General features: G+C 44.5%; 1 protein-coding gene across 1 annotated transcript; it reads left to right on the forward strand.

Annotated features, from left to right (window-relative positions):
* The first annotated feature begins 14772 nt into the window (after window positions 1-14772).
* On the forward strand, window positions 14773-22823 carry LOC109909262 (inward rectifier potassium channel 13). The gene is made up of 4 exons (XM_020508325.2): window positions 14773-15055; window positions 18393-18645; window positions 18906-19242; window positions 19482-22823. The coding sequence occupies exons 2-4, from the start codon at window positions 18451-18453 to the stop codon at window positions 20054-20056; spliced, it is 1107 nt and encodes a 368-aa protein (XP_020363914.1). The 5' UTR covers window positions 14773-15055; window positions 18393-18450; the 3' UTR covers window positions 20057-22823.
* Window positions 22824-25927: the final 3104 nt, after the last annotated feature.

Here is a 25927-nt window from a genome sequence, read left to right on the forward strand (position 1 = left end):
TGAAACGAACAAAACCGAAACAGTACCGTGTGGCAACAAACACTCACACGGAAACAAAAACCCACAACACAAAAGTGAAACCCAGGCTAAGTACGATTCTCAATCAGAGACAACTAACGACACCTGCCTCTGATTGAGAACCATACTAGGCTGAACTCAAAACCCCAACATAGAAAAATACACATAGACTGCCCACCCCAACTCACACCCTGACCATACTAAATAAAGACAAAACAAAGGAAATAAAGGTCAGAATGTGACACCTGTATTTATAAAGCCCTATATTTGTAAAGCAGATGTCACAAAGTACGTATAACCTAAACAGCAAGAAATGCAGATGTAGAAGCACGGGGGTGAGGAAAAACTCCCATGAAAGGCTAGAACCTAAGTTCTCTTCTGGCTGTGCCCAGTGGAGCTTCTAAAAATACATGGCCATTAAGGCCAGATCATAATAATCACTGTGTTTGTAGAGAGTGCAACAGGTCAGCACCTCATGAATAAATGTCAGTTGGCTTTTCATAGCCGAGCATTCAGAGGTTGAGAGAGATTGAGACTTTTGGTCTTTCTTTAATGAAACAATCTAATTTCATTAAAACCTCTCCCCCTTCAAATAAAACACCAAAATATATCCTATACTGCATACATGTACCATACTCACCATGCCCTCTACCCCACTGTCACGGATGCCTCTGGGAACTTTCATCACTCACACCTGACCCCTATTCCCACTGATTAGTATTTGTATATATGTACCCTTTGGTTTCCATGGTCTGGTCGATTATTGTTACTATGTCCGTTGGTGCGTGTGAGTACCTGTGCTGTGTGTTCTGGCTTTCTTGCCATTGTGGATTGCGCAGATGATTACGGGTCTCGTCCCTTGTGTTAATCATTGTACGCGTGTGTTACTTACTCCTCGCATTTTTGTTTGGGTTTCAACCCTGTGTTTTTGTACAGTGTTTCTTTGGTCTTCGTATAGCAGCGTGACACCCACGATACAAAACAACACCACAATAACCAAAAACCTCACCACTTCCACAACCGTATATCCTAAACATTTTCCCCGGCTATACAGACAGCCCCCCCCAACACACCATATCTCCTGAAACATCTCCACACTTTTTATCATTTAATAGAACTCAAATTCCACCCTAAAGCGCGCAGAGACCATCCCATTAAATAATAAATGGTCTGTTATCCCCCCACCTTTGACCCTGTTCCTCCTTGTTAGCCAAATAGCCAACTTTGCCTGAGCAAACAGAAAATTCAACAAAACACATTTGGCCTTCTCCTTACTTGAATACCTGTACCCCATTATAAACATCCCAACAGTAAAAACCACTCCCAACCTCTCACACAGACATTCCAACAGTAAACACCACCCCCAACCTCTCACACAGACATTCCAACAGTAAACCCATCTATCTTCAGAGTTCGTGCTGCTAGGCGATCTAAACTGGAACATGCTTAACACCCCAGCCATCCTACAATCTAAACTTGATGCCCCCAATCTCACACAAATAATCAATGAACCTACCAGGTACCTCCCCAAAACCTTAAACACGGGCACCCTCATAGATATCATCCTAACCAACTTCCCCTCTAAATACACCTCTGCTGTCTTCAACCAAGATCTCAGCGATCACTGCCTCATTGCCTGCATCCGTAATGGGTCAGCGGTCAAACGACCTCCACTCATCACTGTAAAACGCTCCCTGAAACACTTCTGCGAGCAGGCCTTTCTAATCGACCTGGCCGGGGTATCCTGGAAGGATATTGATCTCATCCCGTCAGTAGAGGATGCCTGGATATTTTTTTTAAATGCCTTCCTAACCATCTTAAATAAACATGCCCCATTTAAGAAATTTAGAACCAGGAACAGATATAGCCCTTGGTTCTCCCCAGACCTGACTGCCCTTAACCAACACAAAAACATCCTATGGCGTTCTGCATTAGCATCGAACAGCCCCCGTGATATGCAGCTGTTCAGGGAAGCTAGAAATCATTATACACAGGCAGTTAGAAAAGCCAAGGCTAGCTTTTTCAAGCAGAAATTTGCTTCCTGCAACACTAACTCAAAAAAGTTCTGGGACACTGTAAAGTCCATGGAGAATAAGAACACCTCCTCCCAGCTGCCCACTGCACTGAAGATAGGAAACACTGTCACCACTGATAAATCCACCATAATTGAGAATTTCAATAAGCATTTTTCTACGGCTGGCCATGCTTTCCACCTGGCTACTCCTACCCCGGACAACAGCACTGCACCCCCAACAGCAACTCGCCCAAGCCTTCCCCATTTCTCCTTCTCCCAAATCCATTCAGCTGATGTTCTGAAAGAGCTGCAAAATCTGGACCCCTACAAATCAGCCGGGCTAGACAATCTGGACCCTTTCTTTCTAAAATTATCTGCCGAAATTGTTGCCACCCCTATTACTAGCCTGTTCAACCTCTCTTTCGTGTCGTCTGAGATTCCCAAAGATTGGAAAGCAGCTGCGGTCATCCCCCTCTTCAAAGGGGGGGACACTCTTGACCCAAACTGCTACAGACCTATATCTATCCTACCGTGCCTTTCTAAGGTCTTCGAAAGCCAAGTCAACAAACAGATTACCGACCATTTCGAATCTCACCATACCTTCTCTGCTATGCAATCCGGTTTCAGAGCTGATCATGGGTGCACCTCAGCCACGCTCAAGGTCCTAAACGATATCTTAACCGCCATCGATAAGAAACATTACTGTGCAGCCGTATTCATTGATCTGGCCAAGGCTTTCGACTCTGTCAATCACCATATCCTCATCGGCAGACTCGACAGCCTTGGTTTCTCAAATGATTGCCTCGCCTGGTTCACCAACTACTTCTCTGATAGAGTTCAGTGTGTCAAATCGGAGGGTCTGCTGTCCGGACCTCTGGCAGTCTCTATGGGGGTGCCACAGGGTTCAATTCTTGGACCGACTCTCTTCTCTGTATACATCAATGAGGTCGCTCTTGCTGCTGGTGAGTCCCTGATCCACCTCTACGCAGACGACACCATTCTGTATACTTCCGGCCCTTCTTTGGACACTGTGTTAACAACCCTCCAGGCAAGCTTCAATGCCATACAACTCTCCTTCCGTGGCCTCCAATTGCTCTTAAATACAAGTAAAACTAAATGCATGCTCTTCAACCGATCGCTACCTGCACCTACCCGCCTGTCCAACATCACTACTCTGGACGGCTCTGACTTAGAATACGTGGACAACTACAAATACTTAGGTGTCTGGTTAGACTGTAAACTCTCCTTCCAGACCCATATCAAACATCTCCAATCCAAAGTTAAATCTAGAATTGGCTTCCTATTTCGCAACAAAGCATCCTTCACTCATGCTGCCAAACATACCCTTGTAAAACTGACCATCCTACCAATCCTCGACTTTGGCGATGTCATTTACAAAATAGCCTCCAATACCCTACTCAACAAATTGGATGCAGTCTATCACAGTGCAATCCGTTTTATCACCAAAGCCCCATATACTACCCACCATTGCGACCTGTACGCTCTCGTTGGCTGGCCCTCGCTTCATACTCGTCGCCAAACCCACTGGCTCCATGTCATCTACAAGACCCTGCTAGGTAAAGTCCCCCCTTATCTCAGCTCGCTGGTCACCATAGCATCTCCCACCTGTAGCACACGCTCCAGCAGGTATATCTCTCTAGTCACCCCCAAAACCAATTCTTTCTTTGGCCGCCTCTCCTTCCAGTTCTCTGCTGCCAATGACTGGAACGAACTACAAAAATCTCTGAAACTGGAAACACTTATCTCCCTCACTAGCTTTAAGCACCAACTGTCAGAGCAGCTCACAGATTACTGCACCTGTACATAGCCCACCTATAATTTAGCCCAAACAACTACCTCTTTCCCAACTGTATTTAATTTTTATTTATTTATTTATTTTGCTCCTTTGCACCCCATTATTTTTTTTATTTCTACTTTGCACATTCTTCCATTGCAAAACTACCATTCCAGTATTTTACTTGCTATATTGTATTTACTTTGCCATCATGGCCTTTTTTGCCTTTACCTCCCTTCTCACCTCATTTGCTCACATTGTATATAGACTTGTTTATACTGCATTATTGACTGTATGTTTGTTTTTACTCCATGTGTAACTCTGTGTCGTTTTATCTGTCGAACTGCTTTGCTTTATCTTGGCCAGGTCGCAATTGTAAATGAGAACTTGTTCTCAACTTGCCTACCTGCTTAAATAAAGGTCAAATAAAAATAAATAAAAAAACACCACCCCCAACCTCTCACACAGACATTCCAACAGTAAAAACCACCCCCAACCTCTCACACAGACATTCCAACAGTAAAAACCACCCCCAACCTCTCACACAGACATTCCAACAGTAAAAACCACCCCCAACCTCTCACACAGACATTCCAACAGTAAAAACCACCCCCAACCTCTCACACAGACATTCCAACAGTAAAAACCACCCCCAACCTCTCACACAGACATTCCAACAGTAAAAACCACCCCCAACCTCTCACACAGACATTCCAACAGTAAAAACCACCCCCAACCTCTCACACAGACATTCCAACAGTAAAAACCACCCCCAACCTCTCACACAGACATTCCAACAGAGACATTAAAGGCATTAACCTGGCGCACACAGAAAACACATGAATCACAGTTTCTCTCATAACACAGAAAGGACACCCCTGCCCGATTCTCGGTTCAACCCGTACCAGCCAGCGGTTAGTGGCCAGGGCTCCATGTAGAACCCTCCACTGGAGGTCCCCTGACCTCTTTGGTACTGGGGGTTTGTAGAGCCCCCTCCATCTAAAACCCACCACACTGTCTGCCCCACACACACCCTGCCACTGATGTTCCTTCACTCCTGTTAGGCTCCTAATGTTCCTCACTTTAACGCAGAGTTTGTAGAGGGCTTTACCTCCCACCCCTTCAAACTCCCCCAGGCTTGGAGTGTTAAAATCTAACAAGTCCTCCTTGCCAGTCCCCAGTCTCTGCCGACACCTGCAGTGACGGAAACATTGGTGGCTCCTCCCCCTTTGGCTACACAAACACCCCCCTTACCGGCTCAGACAGTGCCTCCTGGACCTCCTGCAGGATTCTCTCCAGCAGCCTAAAATACGTTATTTCTGTTTGTTGTGCCAGGACTTCCGGGGTTTTCCACCCCTCGTCTCCCAGCAGTCTCAGGTCACCCAGCCTTAGTAAACCCATCAGTTGCCTCTGCAGGGTGGCAGACTGAACTGATCTCAAAAGGATGGCTGGATTGTGGAAGACAATCTCCTCCCACAGCCCAGGCTCGACACCCCCTTCTCGTGTGGGCCTTAGCAGCTGCCAGGTCCTTAGCACTGCAGAGTAAAACCTGCTGTACCCAGACTCTCCAGCTTCACGAGGAACAATTGCCGGTCCAAACCGAATCAGCCAGCTCTCCTCAGCAGCACGCACGCTGGTTCCCTCCAGCTGACATCAGTATGGTACAGAAGTCTCTGCACTGCCTTTAGTCAGAAAGCAGACACCCTGCTCTCCAGTTCCACCAGGCCCTGTCCTCCTTTGTGGACGGTCATGTTAGTGATGGCCCGACCAGAAAAAATCCACCAGCTTGTGAGCAGACCGGCGGGGGGGTTGAGGACAGCCAGTTTATGCCACAGGTTGTTGATTATCAGCACCCTCCCTCTATATGACACTTGGGACAGGAACCACCTCCACCTGGCAAGTCTTGACACCATTGACTGTTACAGCCCCTCCCAGTTCTTTCTGACCCACCTCTCTGAGTCCAGGTACACCCCCAACATTTTAAGCCCTTCACAACCCCACTGCAAACCCACTGGAAACAGAGGAGGGGCCCTATCCCCCCATGCCACCCTTAACAGAGCTTTGTTCTTGCCCCAGTTTACCTTAGCCGACGGAGCTCCCTCATGCACCTTCATATCAGTCTCTCGTGCCTTCATATCCTGATCATCCCTGACAATCACAGAAATGTCATCTGCACACGCCGACAATGCTATGCCTGTCAACACACCCATGCCTGTCCAGAACACTCCCTGCAGTCTCCTGCGTAGCAGGCCAAAAAAAGTTTCAATGGCTAGTGTATATAACTGCCCCGATAGAGCGCATCCTTGTCTAATGCCCCGTCTCACCCAGACTGGCCTACTGATCCCCCCTCCCACCTTGACCATACATGATGCCCCTGCATACAACATCTTCACACAGGTCAAAACACTTTTCCCAATCCCCAAAACAGACATCATATCAAACAGATACTCATGGTCCACTCTATCAAAGGCCTTCTCTTGACCTAAAGAGAGCAGTCCAAAGTTCACATTAGAACCTCTCGACAAGTCCAACATGTCCCTGATTAAGTACAAATTGTTCATGATTGATCGTCTCAGTACACAATATGTTTGGTCCTTGTGTACTATAGAGTCCAGATGGGACATCAGTCTGTTAGAGAGGACCTTGTCAAATATCCTATAGTCCGCACAGAGCAATGCCATAGGCCTCCAGTTCTTAAGTTCACACACGTCCACTTTTATGGGCAGGAGAGTCAGAGTCGCCCGATGGCAGCTCATCGGCAACTCTCCTACCCCGACGCATTCACGCAACACACAAAAGAAGTCCAGTCCAATTATTCCCGAGAATTTCTTACAAAACTTACGGCCTCTGCCAGTTCATGGGACAACAGAGGAATGTCAATTTCATCCCTCTGTGCCAGAGAGAGCTTAGGGAGTTCTGCAAACAAGACCTGAGCACACATAGGATAACACAGTTCTGCCCTATACAACTCAGTATAATACTCCACAGACCACTCCCACATCTCCCCCACCACAGAGGTCACCTGCCCATCAGACAGCCCTAGACAATGCATACTCTTGGCTTCACCACTCTGTCTTTCGAAAACAAAGAAGAAGGAGCTGGGAGCGTCCATCTCCTTGAGCATGGAGAAGCTAGCTCTTACAAGTGCTCCCTTTGCTTTAACCTGGAAAAAAACTGTCCAGGTCCCTACGTAATTCAGCTAAATTAGCCTGGAGGCCTACATTGCCTTGCCCCACCATCGCTACCTCCATCTCACTATACGACGCTCGAGTTCCCCCAATACTCTCCTAGCCTCTGAGGATGAGAAAGATGTATGCTGTTGACAGAAAAGCCAAATTTGGACTTTCCCCACATCCCACCATTGACTCAGAGACTCATACTCCTCTCTTTGCTGCACCAACCTTTCCCAAAAGGTCTGGAAACCTGAGAAAAAAGTGGCATCTTGTAAGAGCTTTACATTGAACTTCCAATAAGATGCCTGCCGGGGCCCTGGTGAAAGACAGCCGAGCCATGGTTATGTGATGATCCGAAAACCCCACTGGGAGAATGGTAGCGTCCAGCAGCCTATCGCTCCGATTCCTAGACATGTAAAACCTATCAAGTCGGGCTGCACTCACCCTAGGCCCAAACACCTTTACCCATGTATACTGTGTTGTGTCAGGATGTTTAGTTCTCCAAACATCCACTAGATCGAACTGATTAATGATGTCCCTTAACACTCCCACTGACCCTGAATAGGGCTCTTCCCCATTTCTGTCTTTTGTCAAATCCATTGTTCAGTTCCAGTCCCCACCGACCACCAGCGTCTCCTCAGGCACAACCTGTGAGAGTTCCTGTCTAAGACACCCAAATAGAAACCCTCTCTCTCTCCCTGTGTTAGGCACATACAAATGTATTAAGACAAAACCCATATTGTTAATTTCTGCTTTACAACAAGCAGCCTACCCCTACACACCTCTTGAGGAGCACATTTTTACAGACTGACCGGTACAAAAAGGACTGCCATCCCTGCACTAAAATTTGTCCCATAGCTCAACACACTTGCCCCTTACCACCAGAGCCCCCAATCGACTTCATTCAACACATCACCATGCGTCTCCTGCAGAAACAACACCTGTACTTTTTTGTTTGTTTTACATATTCACCCAACATACTCCTCTTTTCACATCTCTGACGCCATTTATATTAAGTGAACCTACCCAAAGAGTCTCCATAAAAAGTGAGTGAAAAGCCAGTGTCATGACTGTCCTGATCAGGTCAGGTTACAGGAGACCACAACCATACAGATTATCTCTCAACCCCAACAGAGGAGGAGAGATCCAGGGGTCTGAAGATGTGGGGTTTTTATGACCCCTCACACCCCTGGTAAATCTCAGGCCACAGACAAATTAATTTGTCCTGTTACTATGGAGAACCAGCCCCAGAACATTAAACATGAAATAAAGGGACTTAGGAACAATGGTTTCTGTCAGCCACAATGGTGGTCATGACGATAGATGGGATATGAAAATGTTTTGTTATTAAAGGTTAATAGATGACGTTATTATGAAAACATTGTAACGTGAAGAGTTGTCCTAGTATATGTTTGATGTTTACACATTGTACGTTGTATGAAAAATATCCAAATCAAAGAGAATGTTTTGGGAAAGATGAAATCTTGGGGATGTTATTCGAAAACATAATGTTAACTTTCACTGCTATGCGGATGACACACAGCTGTACATTTCAATGAAACATGGTGAAGCCCCAAAATTGCCCTTGCTAGAAGCATGTGTTTCAGAGATAAGGAAGTGGATGGCTGCAAACTTTCTACTTTTAAACTCGGACAAAACAGAGATGCTTGTTCTAGGTCCCAAGAAACAAAGAGTTCTTCTGTTGAATCTGACAATTAATCTTAATGGTTGTACAGACATCTCAAATAAAACTGTGAAGGACCTCGGCATTACTCTGGACCCTGATCTCTCTTTTGAAGAACATATCAAGACCATTTCAAGGACAGCTTTTTTCCATCTACGTAACATTGCAAAAATCAGAAACTTTCAGTCCAAAAATGTTGCAGAAATATTAATCCATGCTTTTGTCACTTCTAGGTTAGACTACTGCAATGCTCTACTTTCCGGCTACCCGGATAAAGCACTAAATAAACTTCAGTCGGTGCTAAATACGGCTGCTAGATTCCTGACTAGAACCAAAAAATTTGATCATATTACTCCAGTGCTAGCCTCTCTACACTGGCTTCCTGTCAAAGCAAGGGCTGATTTCAAGGTTTTACTGCTAACCTACAAAGCATTACATGGGCTTGCTCCTACCTATCTCTCTGATTTGGTCCTGCCGTACATAACTACACGTAAGACGCAGGCCTCCTAATTGTCCCTAGAATTTCTAAGCAAACAGCTGGAGGCAGGGCTTTCTCCTATAGAGCTCTATTTTTATGGAACGGTCTGCCTACCCATGTCAGAGACGCAAACTCGGTCTCAACCTTTAAGTGTTTACTGAAGACTCATCTCTTCAGTGGGTCATATGATTGAGTGTAGTCTGGCCCAGGAATGGGAAGGTGAACGGAAAGGCTCTGGAGCAACGAACCGCCCTTGCTGTCTCTGCCTGGCCGGTTCCCCTCTTTCCACTGGGATTCTCTGCCTCTAACCCTATTACAGGGGCTCAGTCACTGGCTTACTGGGGCTCTCTCATGCCGTCCCTGGAAGGGGTGCGTCACCTGAGTGGGTTGATTCACTGATGTGGTCATCCTGTCTGGGTTGGCGCCCCCCCTTGGGTTGTGCATGGCGGAGAGCTTTGTGGGCTATACTCGGCCCTGTCTCAGGATGGTAAGTTGGTGGTTGAAGATATCCCTCTAGTGGTGTGGGGGCTGTGCTTTGGCAAAGTGGGTGGGGTTATATCCTTCCTGTTTGGCCCTGTCCGGGGGTGTCCTCGGATGGGTCCACAGTGTCTCCTGACCCCTCCTGTCTCAGCCTCCAGTATTTATGCTGCAGTAGTTTATGTGTCGGGGGGCTAGGGTCAGTTTGTTATATCTGGAGTACTTCTCCTGTCCTATTCGGTGTCCTGTGTGAATCTAAGTGTGCGTTCTCTAATTCTCTCCTTCTCTCTTTCTTTCTCTCTCTCGGAGGACCTGAGCCGTAGGACCATGCCCCAGGATTACCTGACATGATGACTCCTTGCTGTCCCCAGTCCACCTGGCCGTGCTGCTGCTCCAGTTTCAACTGTTCTGCCTTCTTATTATTCGAACATGCTGGTCATTTATGAACATTTGAACATCTTGGCCATGTTCTGTTATAATCTCCACCCGGCACAGCCAGAAGAGGATGGCCACCCCACATATGCTCTCTCTAATTCTCTCTTTTCCCATGGTGCCCCAGGTTAATGAGTTAATAATTGCTTGATTCAGTTAATCACGCAATTAGAAACTTTTAATACAACGTCACGACACCAGAAAAGAAAGAGACCAATAGCAAAGCTCAAAAAGCCACAGTGCCAGAAAGAAACTATTCATCTTAACAGCGTCTGAAGGTAGACCTTTACACACTGTTGTGACACACTTCTTCCCCCTAAACCGTTTCCTGGGTGAGAGGACATCATGCTCCTCATTTTTCATAGCATGTTGTTATGACGCTGGCCTGGGGGTAGGTTTATGACAGTCATAAATACCTCTCCCCCCTTTTTCCTCTCTCTACCCTACTGATGTGACTATTGAAAATCCCTTGGTTAACATAGAGATTCTGGGAACATCAGAAGGTGGGGGGAAATTAACCATATTTTGGTAATCCGACCAGTTGAACATATGCGTTGGTACTTAATGAATAGGATGTCAGTTCGGTTGTCATCTGAGACATTCTCATCAATGATAGGATGACATAAACGGTACAGTGGAAAGTCTACACATTATAGTTTCACGTCAGATTCACATGGAATTTTTGTGCAATTTAAATGTTTGAATATAAAATTATGTAATTTTAGCTTCCAAATGAAAGAATTGGGTTTCATAAGGTTAGGGCTCTGCTCAATCAGTGGCCCGCCCCTGTGAAGAGACATGGGTTATAAAACTATGAAAACACACACTTCTCCCTCCACTATATAAGCTGTGGCAAACCTCTTCAAGGTTAGGAGCGTTTGTCTCAAATTAAGTGGTAAACTGTCACCAAATCACCCAAGAATGAGAGTTATTTCGAACAGGACAGTACCTGTTTGTTTGTTTCTCCGTCCTGGTCCACCCAGGCCGTAGGTGAGGTCAAGGTAGCAGGGTTCGGTACACGAATCGGGTTCTTGGTAGGTCCAGGTCCAAACGCCAACAGGTAAGTCCAAAACAATCCAGCTCATACACAGTAAATCCAGCCAATCTCTATTGTCTCTTTCTCTATTGTTCATAGATCCTTCCAGCACTCTCTCTTCCTCTTCCTGGTTTTTCTTGACCCTTTATCTGTGGGTCGGCTCCACCTTTTGAGGGTTCCCCTTGCTTCTGGGACTTGTAGTTTTGGCGGTCGGCCATTTTGTGATCTGTAGTTCTGACAGGGGTGGCCATTTTAGTGATCGGGCAGAGCCCGTTTATTAGTTCTGCTCTCACATGTCTGCCATTTATCACTCGACCTGTTCCGAGGATGTGGGGACGACGGTCCATACGTTGAAAAGGACTAACATGTCAACTACAGAACTAAGCCAACCTCAGCGTGAGCTTTGGTTGTGAATGGTTGTGAACTTTGAACTCTTATTCACTAAAGAAGTGAGACATCATAGCCATTGAGTTAGCAACAGCAGCTAAAAACGTGGGTTAGGAAAGGACAGACAGAGTATCCCGCCTACCACCCAACGACGACACTACAACATTTCCCATTCACCACCAGAGACACTCTTCAAAGGACAAGGACTCTGTTGCGCAACATGGCCTTCCATCTACCACCAACCTATTGAAGCGCAGCTCAGAGTAAATATTTATTGCATTTTCCTTTTCCAAATGGGCGGTAATTTAGAATGCATAGAATATTGTATTTATGATAGCACAGCTTCTCCCTTTGTTCCTCAGTCTTCCCGCCCTTTCAGTCAAACCCAACCCATTTTCCTTTGTGTAACCAGCTGTCATATCTGCTCCGTCCGCTAGGGACGTTTTCCTTTATGACATCATTTGTAATCAAGGTATGATTCATTCTGTGTATATGTAATTCTGTTTGATTAGTTAGGTATTTACTAAATAAAGAATTAAACCCAATTTTGTATTGCTGATTCAACTTGTTAGCCAGGGTTCGTGAAGATAACCAAGAATTTACAACTTTCAGATGAGACTGAAGTAAGGTGACGATTAATATTGATTGCTATTGATGTAAAATATTACTAGGTCTTTAAGAGTTTATTCGGGAAGATAATAGCACGGATCAGAAACAAAAGCCTCAAAATGTACTTTTTTCCTCTTGGTCTCATTCAGGAACCTTGTCAGTTCCCTCACCGTATACTTTGACCCCTCTGCTTGTCCCCTCTGCTTGTCAGCTCCAGACCCAATGAAGAGGAGGCTGAAAAATAGGCCTCCGCATCATCCTCTTCCTCAGACTGACTTTCCTCCTCCTCATCTCCATCTCCCATCCTGACCACCTGCCCTTCCTCTCTGGTCAGGGCCTCCCCCCAGCACCAGGCAAAGGTTCCATGGTGCCAGTCTCTTACACTTCCCCACTATACTCTCCTCATCCACTAGCATAACCTGACTAGACCCAGCCTCATCTACACCACCATCCATAGCATGACTATGCCCAGCCTCAGCTATGCCACCATCTCTAGCCTGACTAAGCTCAGCCTCATGTACACCACCATCACTGGCATGACTAGGCCCAGCCTCTGCTGCCTGCATTTCATTGTCCCCCTGCACGTTGACCTCAATTTCCCCCACTGACCCCTGTACCCTCACCTTGTCTACGGTCTTTATGTGGTCACGCAAAGCTTTTATGCCCCAAATCCCCACACTCAAAACACCGTAGACTATCTGTGATGGCAAACCCTGCATAGAGCCCCTCCCCATGCCTCACTTTAAAATGAACATTTAGCTGTTGCTCATTGTTATTCAGAAACATGAACACTTGCCTGAAACAACGTGCTTAACAGCATCTGCTAGCAAACTTACTGAAATTACTCATCTCTTTCCTGATTTGATCATCCGTAATAAACAGAGGCAAATTTGCAACTACCACCCTGGTTGAAGGGGTAGAATGAGGTGAAATTGGCACCAACACACCCCTTAAAAATATTCCACATACCAATTAGGATCTTCAAATACTTGAATCAGTTATAGAACCCATTGCTCTTCATGGTTGTAAGCTCTGGGGTCCACTCACCAACCAAGAATTCACTAAATGAGACTGCATGCATAATTCTGAAAAAATATCCTCTGTGTACAACATAAAACACCAAATAATGCATGCAGAGCAGAATTAGGCAGTTACCCGCTATTTATCAATATCCAGAAAGAGACGTTCAATTCTACAACCACCTAAAAGGAAGCGATTTCCAAACCTTCCATAACAAAGCCATCAACTACAGAGAGATTAACCTGGAGAAGAGTCCCCTAAGCAAGCTGGTTCAGAGGCTCTGTTCACAAACACAAACACACACTACAGAGCCCCAGGACACCAACACAATTAGACCCAACCAAATCATGAGAAAACAAAAAGATAATTATTGACAAGAAAACAGAGAACACAAGAAAACCAGAATGCTACTTGGCCCTATCACTGTGACTGACCCAAACTTTGACAATGTACAGCTTTGACTATGTACAGACTCAGTGAGCATAGCCTTGCTATTGAGAAAGGCCGCCGAGGGCAGACCTGGCTCTCAAGAGTAAACAGGCTATGTGCACACTGCCCACAAAATGAGGTGGAAACTGAGCTGGACTTCCTGACCTCCTGCCAAATGTATGAACATATTAGAGACACATATTTCCCTCAGATTACACAGATCCACAAAGAATTTGAAAACAAACCAAATTTTGATAAACTCCCATATCTATTTATTTTCCCTTTTGTACTTTAACTATGTGCACATCGTTACAACACTGTATATAGACAAAATATGACATTTGAAATGTCTTTATTATTTTGGAACTTCTAGGAGTTTTCCAGGAGTTTACTGTTCATTTTAGTTTATTTCACTTTTGTTTATTATCTACTTCACTTGCTTTGTCAATGTAAACATATGTTTCCCATGCAATAAAGCCCCTGAGAGAGGGGGGGGGGGGAGAGTTCACACAAGAGAATTACATCAGATAGGACAGGAGAATTACACCAGATAGGACAGATTGACCCTAGCCCCGAGCACATAGACTATTGCAGCATAGATACTGGAGGCTGAGACAGGGAGGTTCCGGGGACACTATGACTCCGTCCGACGATACCCCCGGACAAGGCCAACCAGGCAAGATAAAGCCCCACCCATTTTGCCAAGTCTCTTTCTTTGAACTTTGAACTTCTGCAACACTTCAGCAACAGAAAGACTTTATTAAAGAGTGAGGGTAGATAGTAATGTGAAGGTAGATTTTGCAATGGAACAATCAATCCTTCTCTCCCTCTCTCTCTCTCCACCCCTTCCCTCTCTTTCTCTCTCTTTCTCTTTCTCTTTCGCTTTCTCTCTCTCTCTCTCTCTCTCTCTCTCTCTCTCTCTCTCTCTCTCTCTCTCTCTCTCTCTCTCTCTCTCTCTCTCTCTCTCACACACACACACACACACACACACACACACACACACACACACACACACACACACACAAAGACACCCTGTTGTCACACTCCCCCTCCAGAGCCTCTCTCTCATCATCATTCCTATACTAATTTACTCCTACCAACCACAGGACTCAGAGGAGCTACAACTGGCTCTGTCAATGAACTGTGACAAGGTGTTGTTCTTTGGGTTATTCTCCTCCCTCTCTCGCCTTCCGGGAACACTAATTGGCCACATGCAGAGTAATGTGACCAATCGAATCATCCTCGGCAGAGAGCCGGAGCTGCAGATCGGAAGAGCAGAGCGTTGGGCTCAGTCCGGCTCCCACGCCGAAGAGTTCCTGGGGTGACACTATCTTTTCCTTCCTTTACCTTGGGAATACCTCGGGATTTACCCCCCATCTTCTCATCCCACGGATTTGGTGGTTTTCCCGCCCCTGGCCTCGCCTCCTGCCCGCCCTCGGATCAGCGCTCGGGTGAAAAGGGCACCATCAGACGGGTGATCGCTGGCCCTGGTGCTATACTACGGTGAGTAACCTTACGGATGGACTGAGAGTCAGACAACCCAGGCCACTGAGAGGAAGAGAGAGAGGGTGATACGAGACTGTGTGTGAGAGAGACAAAGAGACAGGGAAAGAGACACAGCGGCCGAGAGAGAGACAGACATCGATAGAGAGACAGATTGAGAGAGAGGGAGAGGGAGACAGAGAGACAGAGAGGGAGAAAGACAGGGAGACAGAGAGGGAGACATAGACAAACAGAGAGGGAGACAGAGAGAGAAAGAGTCAGAGAGAGAGAGACATTGATAGAGAGACAGAGTGAGCGACAGGGAGAGACAGAAAGAGAGACAGACAGAGAGACAAAGAGAGAGACAGACAGAGAGACAGAGAGGGATACAGAGAGAGAGTCAGACAGCGAGACAGAGAGTGACACAGCGTTAGAGACAGAGAGGGAGACAGAGAGATGAAACTATGGTGCATCACAACAGAAAAAGCTGTCAAATCTGTCCCCAAAAAGTTAGACTTTCAAATTCAAATTGCAAGATTGAGTTTGTGCAACATTATTGAACAATGTGCAAGAAATTGACCAGCCAAATCACGCATGCCAGCAAAACTTAACCAAGACTGTGTCTACTGTCAATCATGTACATGTAAATGAATACATAAACACAGCTTGTACCCTTAGAGACCCTAGACTGAAGAAGTCAAATAACAGGTCAACTTTTTCCAGCTTGAAGTAACAAAATGGGTGTTTCTTTTCATTTTTAACACGTTAGATATAGGCCTAAGTAGGACAAAGGGAGGTCAACTTGCACAACCTGTCTTACTCTGTTTCATAACTACAGAGAAAGCATTTACAGGATGTATCTATAATATAACTGAGTCTATAACTGTTTAGCTCCAGGTGGAGGTTCCCATTGGATCTCTATGGGGATGGGGGTAAAGCTGGATGTTAAAGGGAGACCCTGTTAACCATCTGGAGCTAAACAGTTATAGACTCAGTTATATTATAGATCAATCCTGTAAATGCTTTCTCTGTGGTTATGAAACAGAGGTGGACAGGTTGTAATATTAAACTTCAACATATGTAAGATGCGGTAATCAACACCAGTGTAGGCTAGTGGAGGGATACATCAGAGGACAAGTAAAACAGCCTCCTCCTACATATACCTATACCCCCTTAAACTTTGGCACCTAAGACAAACACTCAATAACATGCTGGTAATGTATTATCTACAATTAACGTATCCGCTGGAAAATGGCAAACTCTCCTGCACCGCACTTCGCAGTGATAGATGGCCCTCTGATGATTGTATCATTGTTGGCTAAACTAAGCTATAGCTTAGGGAGCAATGTAGCCAAGCTATCTCCAACCAACAACCCCAAACAACAACCTCAAACTATCCCAGCAGCCACTGAGCCTCCTCATCCATCCACAGAGAGAGCCCACAGAAAGAGTGCTGTTGTTAGCATCATCTAATAGCCGCCACTATCTCACACACATACTGAGGAGAAAATGGCCGCCAGGCCCAACAGACTGTGGGGGACATTGGCGATTTGTAACCACTGTGTGTGTGTGTTTTTGCCTCCCCTGCACGCCGCATGCCCCTCATGTGACGGCCTCTCTGATGGCCTCTCTCAAGCTGGCATCCCCCCACCTCAGGACAATGAAGCACTTCTTACTGCACTAACACATAGCCATGCTTACCCATTACCCTATATTGTTTCTGTAATAACAGTCCCATGCTTGGCCTAGAGAACAGAAGTGGTAGCTAGCAGCAAGCCGCTGCAGCCTGACTTGTTAGCCCGTGTCAGTGATTATTTCTGACCAGTGGTGTAAAGTACTTGAAAGTACCACTTAAGTCATTTTTTTTCTATCTGTACTTATCTTTATATTTTTGACAACTTTTACTTTTACTTCACTACATTCCGAAAGAAAATGATGTACATTTTACTCCATACATTTTCCCTGACACCCAAAAGTAGTCATTACATTTTGAATGCTTAGCAGGACAGCGAAATGGTCTAATTCACTCACTTATTAAGAGAACATCCCTGGTGATCCCTATCTGGAAGACTCACTAAACACACGTTTAATTTATAAATGATTGGAGCCCCTGGCTTTCCCTGCTTTGCCTTATATAAGGAATTGGAAAATATTATATTTTAGCAATTACATTTACTTTTGACATTTAAGTATATTTAAAACCAAATACTTTTAGACTTTTACTTGAGTATTTTTCTATGAAGGTACCTTTACTTTTACTCAAGTATGACAAATGGGTACTTTTTCCACCACTGGTTCTGACTGTAACGAATCTGTAATTTAATTAGCCAACATAAGTGCCTCAATATTCCCCAATGAAAATGTTGATGAATAAAACCCCTTAGAAACATAGAGTTACTCCAGTGAGATTCCCACGACATTTGTGACTGCCCTCGTGTGTAGTCAAGGCTCAGGGCTCATTTTTACTACCGAGTGTAATTGTATGCGTCTAATACACAGAAAAGAACAACAACACAATTTCCCAGCTGATTTTCTACTTCGTTAGCTGTACAAACATTGCACAGCTTTTGACAATTACATTTATTGAAGTGTGTTTGATTCAACAGAATAACTTTGTTAGCTGTATATTCCATTTATACTTACAGACAGTATATGGTGCACAATTTACAGGCTAAAGTTATAAACAGGAGCGATTTTTAGCCATGCATCCCTATAAGTCATTCTGGTCCATGATGTGAGTTAGATACAGCACTTAAAATAATTGTTTGTAAAATTTATGTGCAATGTTTTCTCAGCTCATCTCTTGCAGCTAGCAAATACTGTACATACACAATGCAAACAAGAGACTTCATGGGTTCATAAAAAAATATTTAATCCACACAGAATGATATATATTTTCATATATACCTCAAACATCATCACACTGTAAAAACGTCCCATCATATAGTCTACAGTCAGTACATGAGGAGGGTGTGTGTTATTTATCACAGTGATCATCCATAAAGCATTCTAACATGTTGCTGAACAAGACTAGAGAACAGATGGGAGAGAGAAGTCCCAGTCTGGTACTGTAGTGATTGTTACTGAGTCTGTTCCTCCTAGATTAAACTCACCACATTCCTGCTCTGCATGTCGCTGTGTTCCACTGACAGATACCCCACTGAGCACATCTCTAATCACCTGCAACAACATTCTAGACGTTTCTGGAAGTTTCTGTCTCTCTCTGTCTGTCCCCCTATGTACATAACTAACTACATAACAATGTCAAAGTGGATTTGTAAAGTCAAAGTTGTCCATGTTTACAAAGTTATAATAAACGGTCTTCTATGATTCTTGGCATGATTGTCCTTGTTTCCAGATACCTTCATCCTGACCTGCCCACTCGCCTGCCCTCGACCCCTCACCTCCCTGTAACCATGACGACCAAAACAACCAATGTCCTGGACGGGAACAAGGTCTCCTCCTCCCCTCTCCTGTTGTCCACATCATCCTACCTGTCTTGCCAGCGCCTAGTGACCAAGGACGGTCACTGCGCCCTGCGGTCCTCCCCTCCCTCCCCTGGCCTGTGGCCCTCCTGGGCATCTGCCTCTGCCTGGCTGCTAGCCCTACAGGTAAAATAAATGAGTTGACACACACACAATAGTTGAAGAGGTGCTGCTGACTAAACGGAAATGTAAACTTAACATAAAAGGTTACACACAGACACTCTATGGGACAGTTTTGAAGACATAGATTAAGACTAGCCTTGAATTTAAACTCTCAATTGAGAATATCCATTGAACTTGATTATAAGACCAGGATCAGGCTTTATCTCTGTCTGGGAAACCAGCAATAATTGAATGGGTATATACACCCTGGCTCTCCCCTGCAGGACCTGTGGGGGGCAGTGGTGTGCCTGCGCTGGCGCTGGGTCCTATTGGCCTTCTGCACCTCCTTTGTGGCCCACTGGCTGCTGTTCGCCTGCCTGTGGTACCTACTGGCCCACCTCAATGGAGACCTGGCGGTGGAGGACCACGACGCTCCTCCAGAGGGACACGTAGTGTGTGTCAAATACATCACCAGCTTCACCGCAGCCTTCTCCTTCTCCCTGGAGACCCAGCTGACCATAGGGTACGGCACCATGTTCCCCAGTGGGGACTGTCCCAGTGCTATAGCCCTGCTGGCAGTTCAGATGCTGCTGGGGCTCATGCTGGAAGCTTTCATCACAGGTACTTTCTAATGGAGAGGAGCACTTCTATTTCTCAGGTTGTTGTTGTCCTGAGGGTACAGCTGTTTGATGTTCTTCATCTTGGATTTTTTTTTCTTACTCTATTATTTTAATTTCTTGTTAATACTCAATCTTTGTCTCACCTGGGTCTCTTGAGATAAAAAAAACAACACAACATACATATTTCTGAGGAAAACTACTGATATCTACATTTTCTCTCTCTCCCTTCCCCACTCTCAGGTGCGTTTGTGGCTAAGATCGCCCGTCCCCAGAAGCGTGCGGGGGCCATTCAGTTCAGCCCCCAGGCGGTGGTAGGTCAGCACCAGGGCCAGCCCTGCCTCATGTTCCGGGCCACCAACCTTCTGCGACGCCCCCTGGTGGACGTGGAGGTCAGTGCCGTGCTGTACGAACAGAGAGACGACCAAGTCCTGCACCAGACCAACCTGGACTTCCAGCTGGACCGGCTGGGCCCACGCCCCTGCCCCTTCTTCATCTTCCCCCTCACCTTCTACCACGTCCTGGACCGCCACAGCCCCCTTTACCCGGCCCTGCGTGAGGGCAGCGCCAGCCATTTTGAGCTAGTGGTGTTTCTCTCCGCCTCCCAGGAGGGCACGGGCGACGCCTGCCAGAAGAGGACGTCCTACCTGCGCCAGGAGATCCAGTTTGAGCGGCGCTTTGTGCCCGCTGTGGGGTTGGACAAGCAAGGCAGGTACCAGGTGAGCAGTCAGCACTTTGGCATTGCCCACTGCAATGAGCCTCTGGACAAGGAGTGTGTGGTGCAAATCAACGGGGATGGGAGTGACAGGATGGAGTAAGGGTGGGGAAGGAGGAGGGTGGAAGGGAAGGATGGGCAGGAAGAAAGGGAGAATGGGGTATGGGAGAAGGGGAAGAGGGTAATAGGTGAGAGGAGTAAGGGACAGAGAGCATCGTGGGATGGGTGGGTTCCGGGGTTTAGAATATCTATATTTAATATAGTACCAGTCAAAAGGTTGGGCACACCTACTCATTCAAGGGTTTTTCTTTATTTGTACTATTTTCTATATTGTAGATTAATAGTGAAAATATCAAAACTATGAAATAACACATGGAATCAAGTTGTAATCAAAAAAGTGTTAAAAAATATATTTTATATTTGAGATTCTTCAAAGTAGCCACCTTTTGCCTTGATGACAGCGTTGAACAGTCTTGGCAAAGAGAAATGACAGTGCATCATTACTTTAAGACAAGTCAACTCTGAAAATGTCAAGAACTGTGAAGGTTTCAAGTGCAGTCGCAAAAACCATCAAGCGATATGATGAAACTGGCTCTCATGAGGACCGCCACAGGAAAGGAAGACACAGAGTTACCTCTGCTGCAGAGAATACGTTCATTAGAGTTACCAGCCTCAGAATTTGCAGCACAAATAAATGCTTCACAGAGTTCAAGTAACAGACACATCTCCAGATCAACTGTTGAGAGGAGACTGCGTGAATCAGGCCTTCATGGTCGAATTGCTGCAAAGAAGCCACTACTAAAGGACACCAATAATAAGAAGAGACATGCTTGGGCCAAGAAATACGATCAATGGACATTAGACCGGTGGAAATCTGTCCAAATTTCAGATTTTTGGTTCCAACCGCCGTGTCTTTGTGAGATGCAGGTGAAGGATGATCATCGCATGTGAGGTGTGATGATGTGGAGGTGCTTTGCTGGTGACAGTGTCTGAGATTCATTTAGAATTCAAGGCACACTTAACTAGCATGGCTACAACAGCATTCTGCAGCCATACGCCATCCCATCTGGTTTGCGCTTAGTGGGACTGTCATTTGTTTTTCAACAGGACAATGACCCAACACACCTCCAGCCTGTGTAAAGGATATTTGACTAAGAAGGAGAGTGATGGAGTGGTGCATCAGATGACCTGCCTTCCACAATCACCCGACCTCAACCCAATTGAGATGGTTTGGGATGAGTTGGACAGCAGACTGAAGGAAAAGCAGCCAACAAAGTGCTCAGCCTGTATGGGAACTCCTTCAAGACAGTCTGAAAAGCATTCCAAGTGAAGCTGGTTGAGAGAATGCCAAGAATGTGAAAAGCTGTCATCAATGCAAAGGGTGGGTACTTTGAATAATTTAAAATATAAAATGTATTTTGATTTGTTTAAACACCTTTTTGGTGACAACATGATCCATATGTGTTATTTCATAGTTTTCAGTTCTTCCCTGTTGTTCTACAATGTAGAAATGTGTAAGAAATTAAGAAAAACCCTTCAATGGGTAGGTGTGTCCAAACGTTTAATTGGTGCTGCATAGTAACACAGGGATAGAGATAGGGGCGGAAAATTGTGGGTTAGGGGCAACATGGGAGGGACAGGTTTCTATGGCTCTGCTACCTGGTTAAGCAACCATCCATATCAAAGGGCATTTATCCAGTCGATTGAAGATCACTAAATTGTAGAGCATGTTCTAGTTACCTGTGATCTCTAGAACCAACAGGCACATTCACTGTCATGAAGGATGCTATTCCACAATCAATAACACCGTGCTGCTATGGAATACACTCTGGCTGCATTTACACAGGCAGCCCAAATCTGATAATTTGTCCAATTATTGGCAAACGAGCTTATCTGGTTGGACAAAATCCCAACTTGTGATAAAGTATATATATATTTTGGACACACATACAAGTTTGGACACACCTACACATTCAATGGTATTTCTTTATTTTTACAATTTTCTACATTGTAAAATAATAGTGAATTTTTTTTATTTTCGATTTGAGTTTGATTTGATTTGAGTGTGCAAAGCTTTCATCAAGGCAAAGGGTGGCTACTTTGAAGAATCTCAAATGTAAAATATATTTTGATTTGTTTAACACTTTTTTGGTTACTACACGATTCCATATGTGTTATTTCATAGTTTTGATGTCTTCACTATTATTCTACAATATAGAATTCAAACCCTTGAATGACTAAGTGTGTCCAATCTTTTGACTGGTACAGTATATATATCAGAATTTGACTGTCTGTGTAAACACAGCCTCTGTAGTCTAGAGGAGCCTACTTTGAAAGGTGACAACTCAATGTCTTCAATCATTTTAAACTGAGGTATATAATATTGAACTGTCAGAAATTTCAGTCATGCATTAGAAAATATCAGTTGATTTAACTGAAAATGTATTAGATTACTGCCTTAAATGTTTATAAAAAAGTCTTCACTGAAATCAGTGTGCCTATTTACACCAAATATTAGCCAAAGATTAAATGTAATAATTTGTTATACAATGATTACACATGTTCAATATGTAAAATGCTATGACTTTAGATTGAGCACTTTAGTGATAGGTTAAAGGTTTGGAGAACGATGTCAGTAGATCATCTTTACATTTTCCCTTTGAATTTATGTAAAGACGAAAATCACTATTACATCATGCATGTATGCATGAGTCAACAGCAAAACACAAAGATTAGAAAGAAAATGGAAATAATGTTATGGGAAGCCCTGATTTTCAGAGATAAAATCTTATTGTAACATAATACATGTTCCAATGGCTTGTACAGTGTACATTACATGAAATAAAATAATATTTTCTGAACAATTCAAATGGAGAAACATTACTTGTTCATACTTTCTCATACTTCATTTCACAGGTTCTCTCACAATAACACCATGTTATATACATGTTGAATGTGGATGGCAATTGGCTACAAAATGTAATGCTGTATGACCTTGGTATTACAGCTGGGTGTGTACGGTACGACACCAAGTCAGCCTCGCTACCATGCTGCCTCCTGTTAGTACAGTGCATTCGGGAAGTATTCAGACCCCTTGACTTTTTCCAAATGTTTTTGCATTACAGCCTTATTCTAAAAAGGATTAAATAAAACAAACATTCTCGATCTACACACAATACCTCATAACGACAAAGTGAAAACAGGTTTTTCAAAATGTTTGCACATTTATTTTAAGAAACAGAAATACCTGATTTACATAAGTATTCAGACACTTTGCTATGAGACTCGAAAAATGAACTTATGACCATCCTTGAGATGTTTCTAAAACTTTATTGGAGTCCACCTGTGGTAAATTCAATTGATTGGACATGAGTTGTAAAAGGCCTGTCTATATAAGGTCCCACAGTTGACAGTGCATGTCAGAACAAAAACAAGCCATGAGGTCAAAGGAATTGTAGGTAGAGCCCCGAGACAGAATTGTGTCGAGGCACAGATCTGGGGAAGGGTACCAAAACATTTCTGTAGCATGGAAGATCCCCAAGAACACAGTGGCCTCCATCCTTCTTAAATGGAAGAATGTTTGGAACCACCAAGACTCTTCCTGGAGCTGGCCGCCCGGCCAAACTGAGCAATCTGGGGAGAAGGGCCTTGGTCAGGGAGGTGACCAAGAACCTGATGGTTACTCTAACAGAGCTCCAGAGTTCCTCTGTGGAGATGGGAAAACCTTCCAGAATGACAACCTTCTCTGCAGCACTCCACCAATTAGGCCTTTATGGGAAAGTAGTCAGATGGAAGCCACTTCTCAGCTAAAGGCACATGACAATCCACTTGGAGTTTGCCAAAAGGCTCCTAAAAGACACTCAGACACTCGCAAATTACCGAGAGATCCTTGATGAAAACCTGCTCCAGAGTACTCAGTATATCAGACTGGGGACAAATGTTCACCTTCCAACAGGACAACGAACCTAAGCACACAGTCAAGACAACGCAGGAGTGGCTTCAGGACAATTCTCTGAATGTCCTTGAGTGACCCAGGCAGAGCTCGGACTTGAACCCGATCAAACATCTCTGGAGAGACCTGAAAATAGCTGTGCAGCGACGCTCCCCATCCAACCTGACAGAGCTTGAGAGGATCTGCAGAGAGCAATGGGAGACTCTCCAAATACAGGTGTGCCAAACTTGAAGTGTCATATTCTAGATGACCCGAGGCTCTAATCACTGCCAAAGGTGCTTCAACAAAGTACTGAGTAAAAGGTCTGAATACTTATTAAGTAAATGTGATATTTCAGGTTTGTTTTTTTATTCTAAATTTTAAAAAAAAACTGTTTTTAGTTTGTCATTGTGGAGTATTGTGTGTAGATAGATTAAATTCTAAAAAGTTTAATCAATTTTAGAATAAAGCTGTAATGTAACAAAATGTGGAAAAAGTCCAGGGGTCTGAATACTTTCCAAATGCATCAAGTCAGCCTCGCTACCAAGCAGCCTCCTGTCTCTCCTCACCAATACTGTACCACAGCTGTTTGAAACTCACCAGACCAGCAAATCAGATCACTAGAATACACACATTATTGAGAAAGCAGACAGAATGTGGTTACCATTGTTTTATTTATGGAAAAATACAATTCATCCATTTCCTTTTATTTCGGGACACAAGACAACATAATGCTACAGTGTTACATGATGGTATGTTTCTAGAAATTAAACAAACATGGATTACAGGTCAATATTCAATAATACAGCACCACCTATAATATGCCAATAGTAAACACGTATATTCAGTGATTTTTAAAGGTTTCAACAGAAAAAAAAAGAAGGTGGCTTGCGACTTTTTTTGGACACAGGTATTTTAACATTCCTTTGCCTTCTACACATAAATTGGTCAATACATTGATCCACATAACCTTTTCTGTAATGTACATCAAACAATATAATTATTGATGGGAAATAGAAAAATCTATTTTCTTAAAATCTGATGAACTCACTGTTTTAAACTAAGTGAGAATATTGTGTATAATAGCTAATACAATCATGTTAATCAGAACAATAATAACAATAAATCACAATAGTCATATCATAACAATAACCTTAATATCAAACTTTCATTATTCAATCAAATATTATTATGTGTGTATTCAGGGAAGCTATGGAACTACTTTAAAACCTCCCTTAATGTGCAAGTGAGTATGAGCATGGTCATGCATGTTTTAGTTTGTGTTTGTGTGTTTTTCAGTGTGTGTGTGTTTCAGTGTGCACGTGTGTGTGTTTCAGTGTGTGTGCTTCAGTGTGCACGTGTGTGTGTTTCAGTGTGTGTGCTTCAGTGTGCACGTGTGTGTGTTTCAGTGTGTGTGCTTCAGTGTGCACGTGTGTGTGTTTCAGTGTGTGTGCTTCAGTGTGCACGTGTGTGTGTTTCAGTGTGTGTGCTTCAGTGTGCACGTGTGTGTGTTTCAGTGTGTGTGTTTCAGTGTGTGTGTGTGTGTGTGTTTCAGTGTGTGTGTGTGTGTGTGTGTGTGTGTGTTTCAGTGTGTGTGTGTGCGTGTTTCAGTGTGTGTGTGTGCGTGTTTCAGTGTGTGTGTGTGCGTGTTTTAGTGTGTGTGTGTGCGTGTTTTAGTGTGTGTGTGCGTGTTTTAGTGTGCGTGTGTGCGTGTTTTAGTGTGCGTGTGTGCGTGTTTTAGTGTGCGTGTGTGCGTGTGTGCGTGTTTTAGTGTGCGTGTGCGCGTGTTTCAGTGTGCGCGCGTGTTTCAGTGTGCGCGCGTGTTTCAGTGTGCGCGCGTGTTTCAGTGTGCGCGCGTGTTTCAGTGTGCGCGCGTGTTTCAGTGTGCGCGCGTGTTTCAGTGTGCGCGCGTGTTTCAGTGTGCGCGCGTGTTTCAGTGTGCGCGCGTGTTTCAGTGTGCGCGCTTGTTTCAGTGTGTGTGTGTGTGTCAGTGTGTGTGTGTGTGTGTGTGTCAGTGTGTGTGTGTGTGTGTGTCAGTGTGTG

The sequence above is a fragment of the Oncorhynchus kisutch genome, linkage group LG18, assembly GCF_002021735.2.
Source record: "Oncorhynchus kisutch isolate 150728-3 linkage group LG18, Okis_V2, whole genome shotgun sequence".
NCBI lineage: Eukaryota > Metazoa > Chordata > Actinopteri > Salmoniformes > Salmonidae > Oncorhynchus > Oncorhynchus kisutch.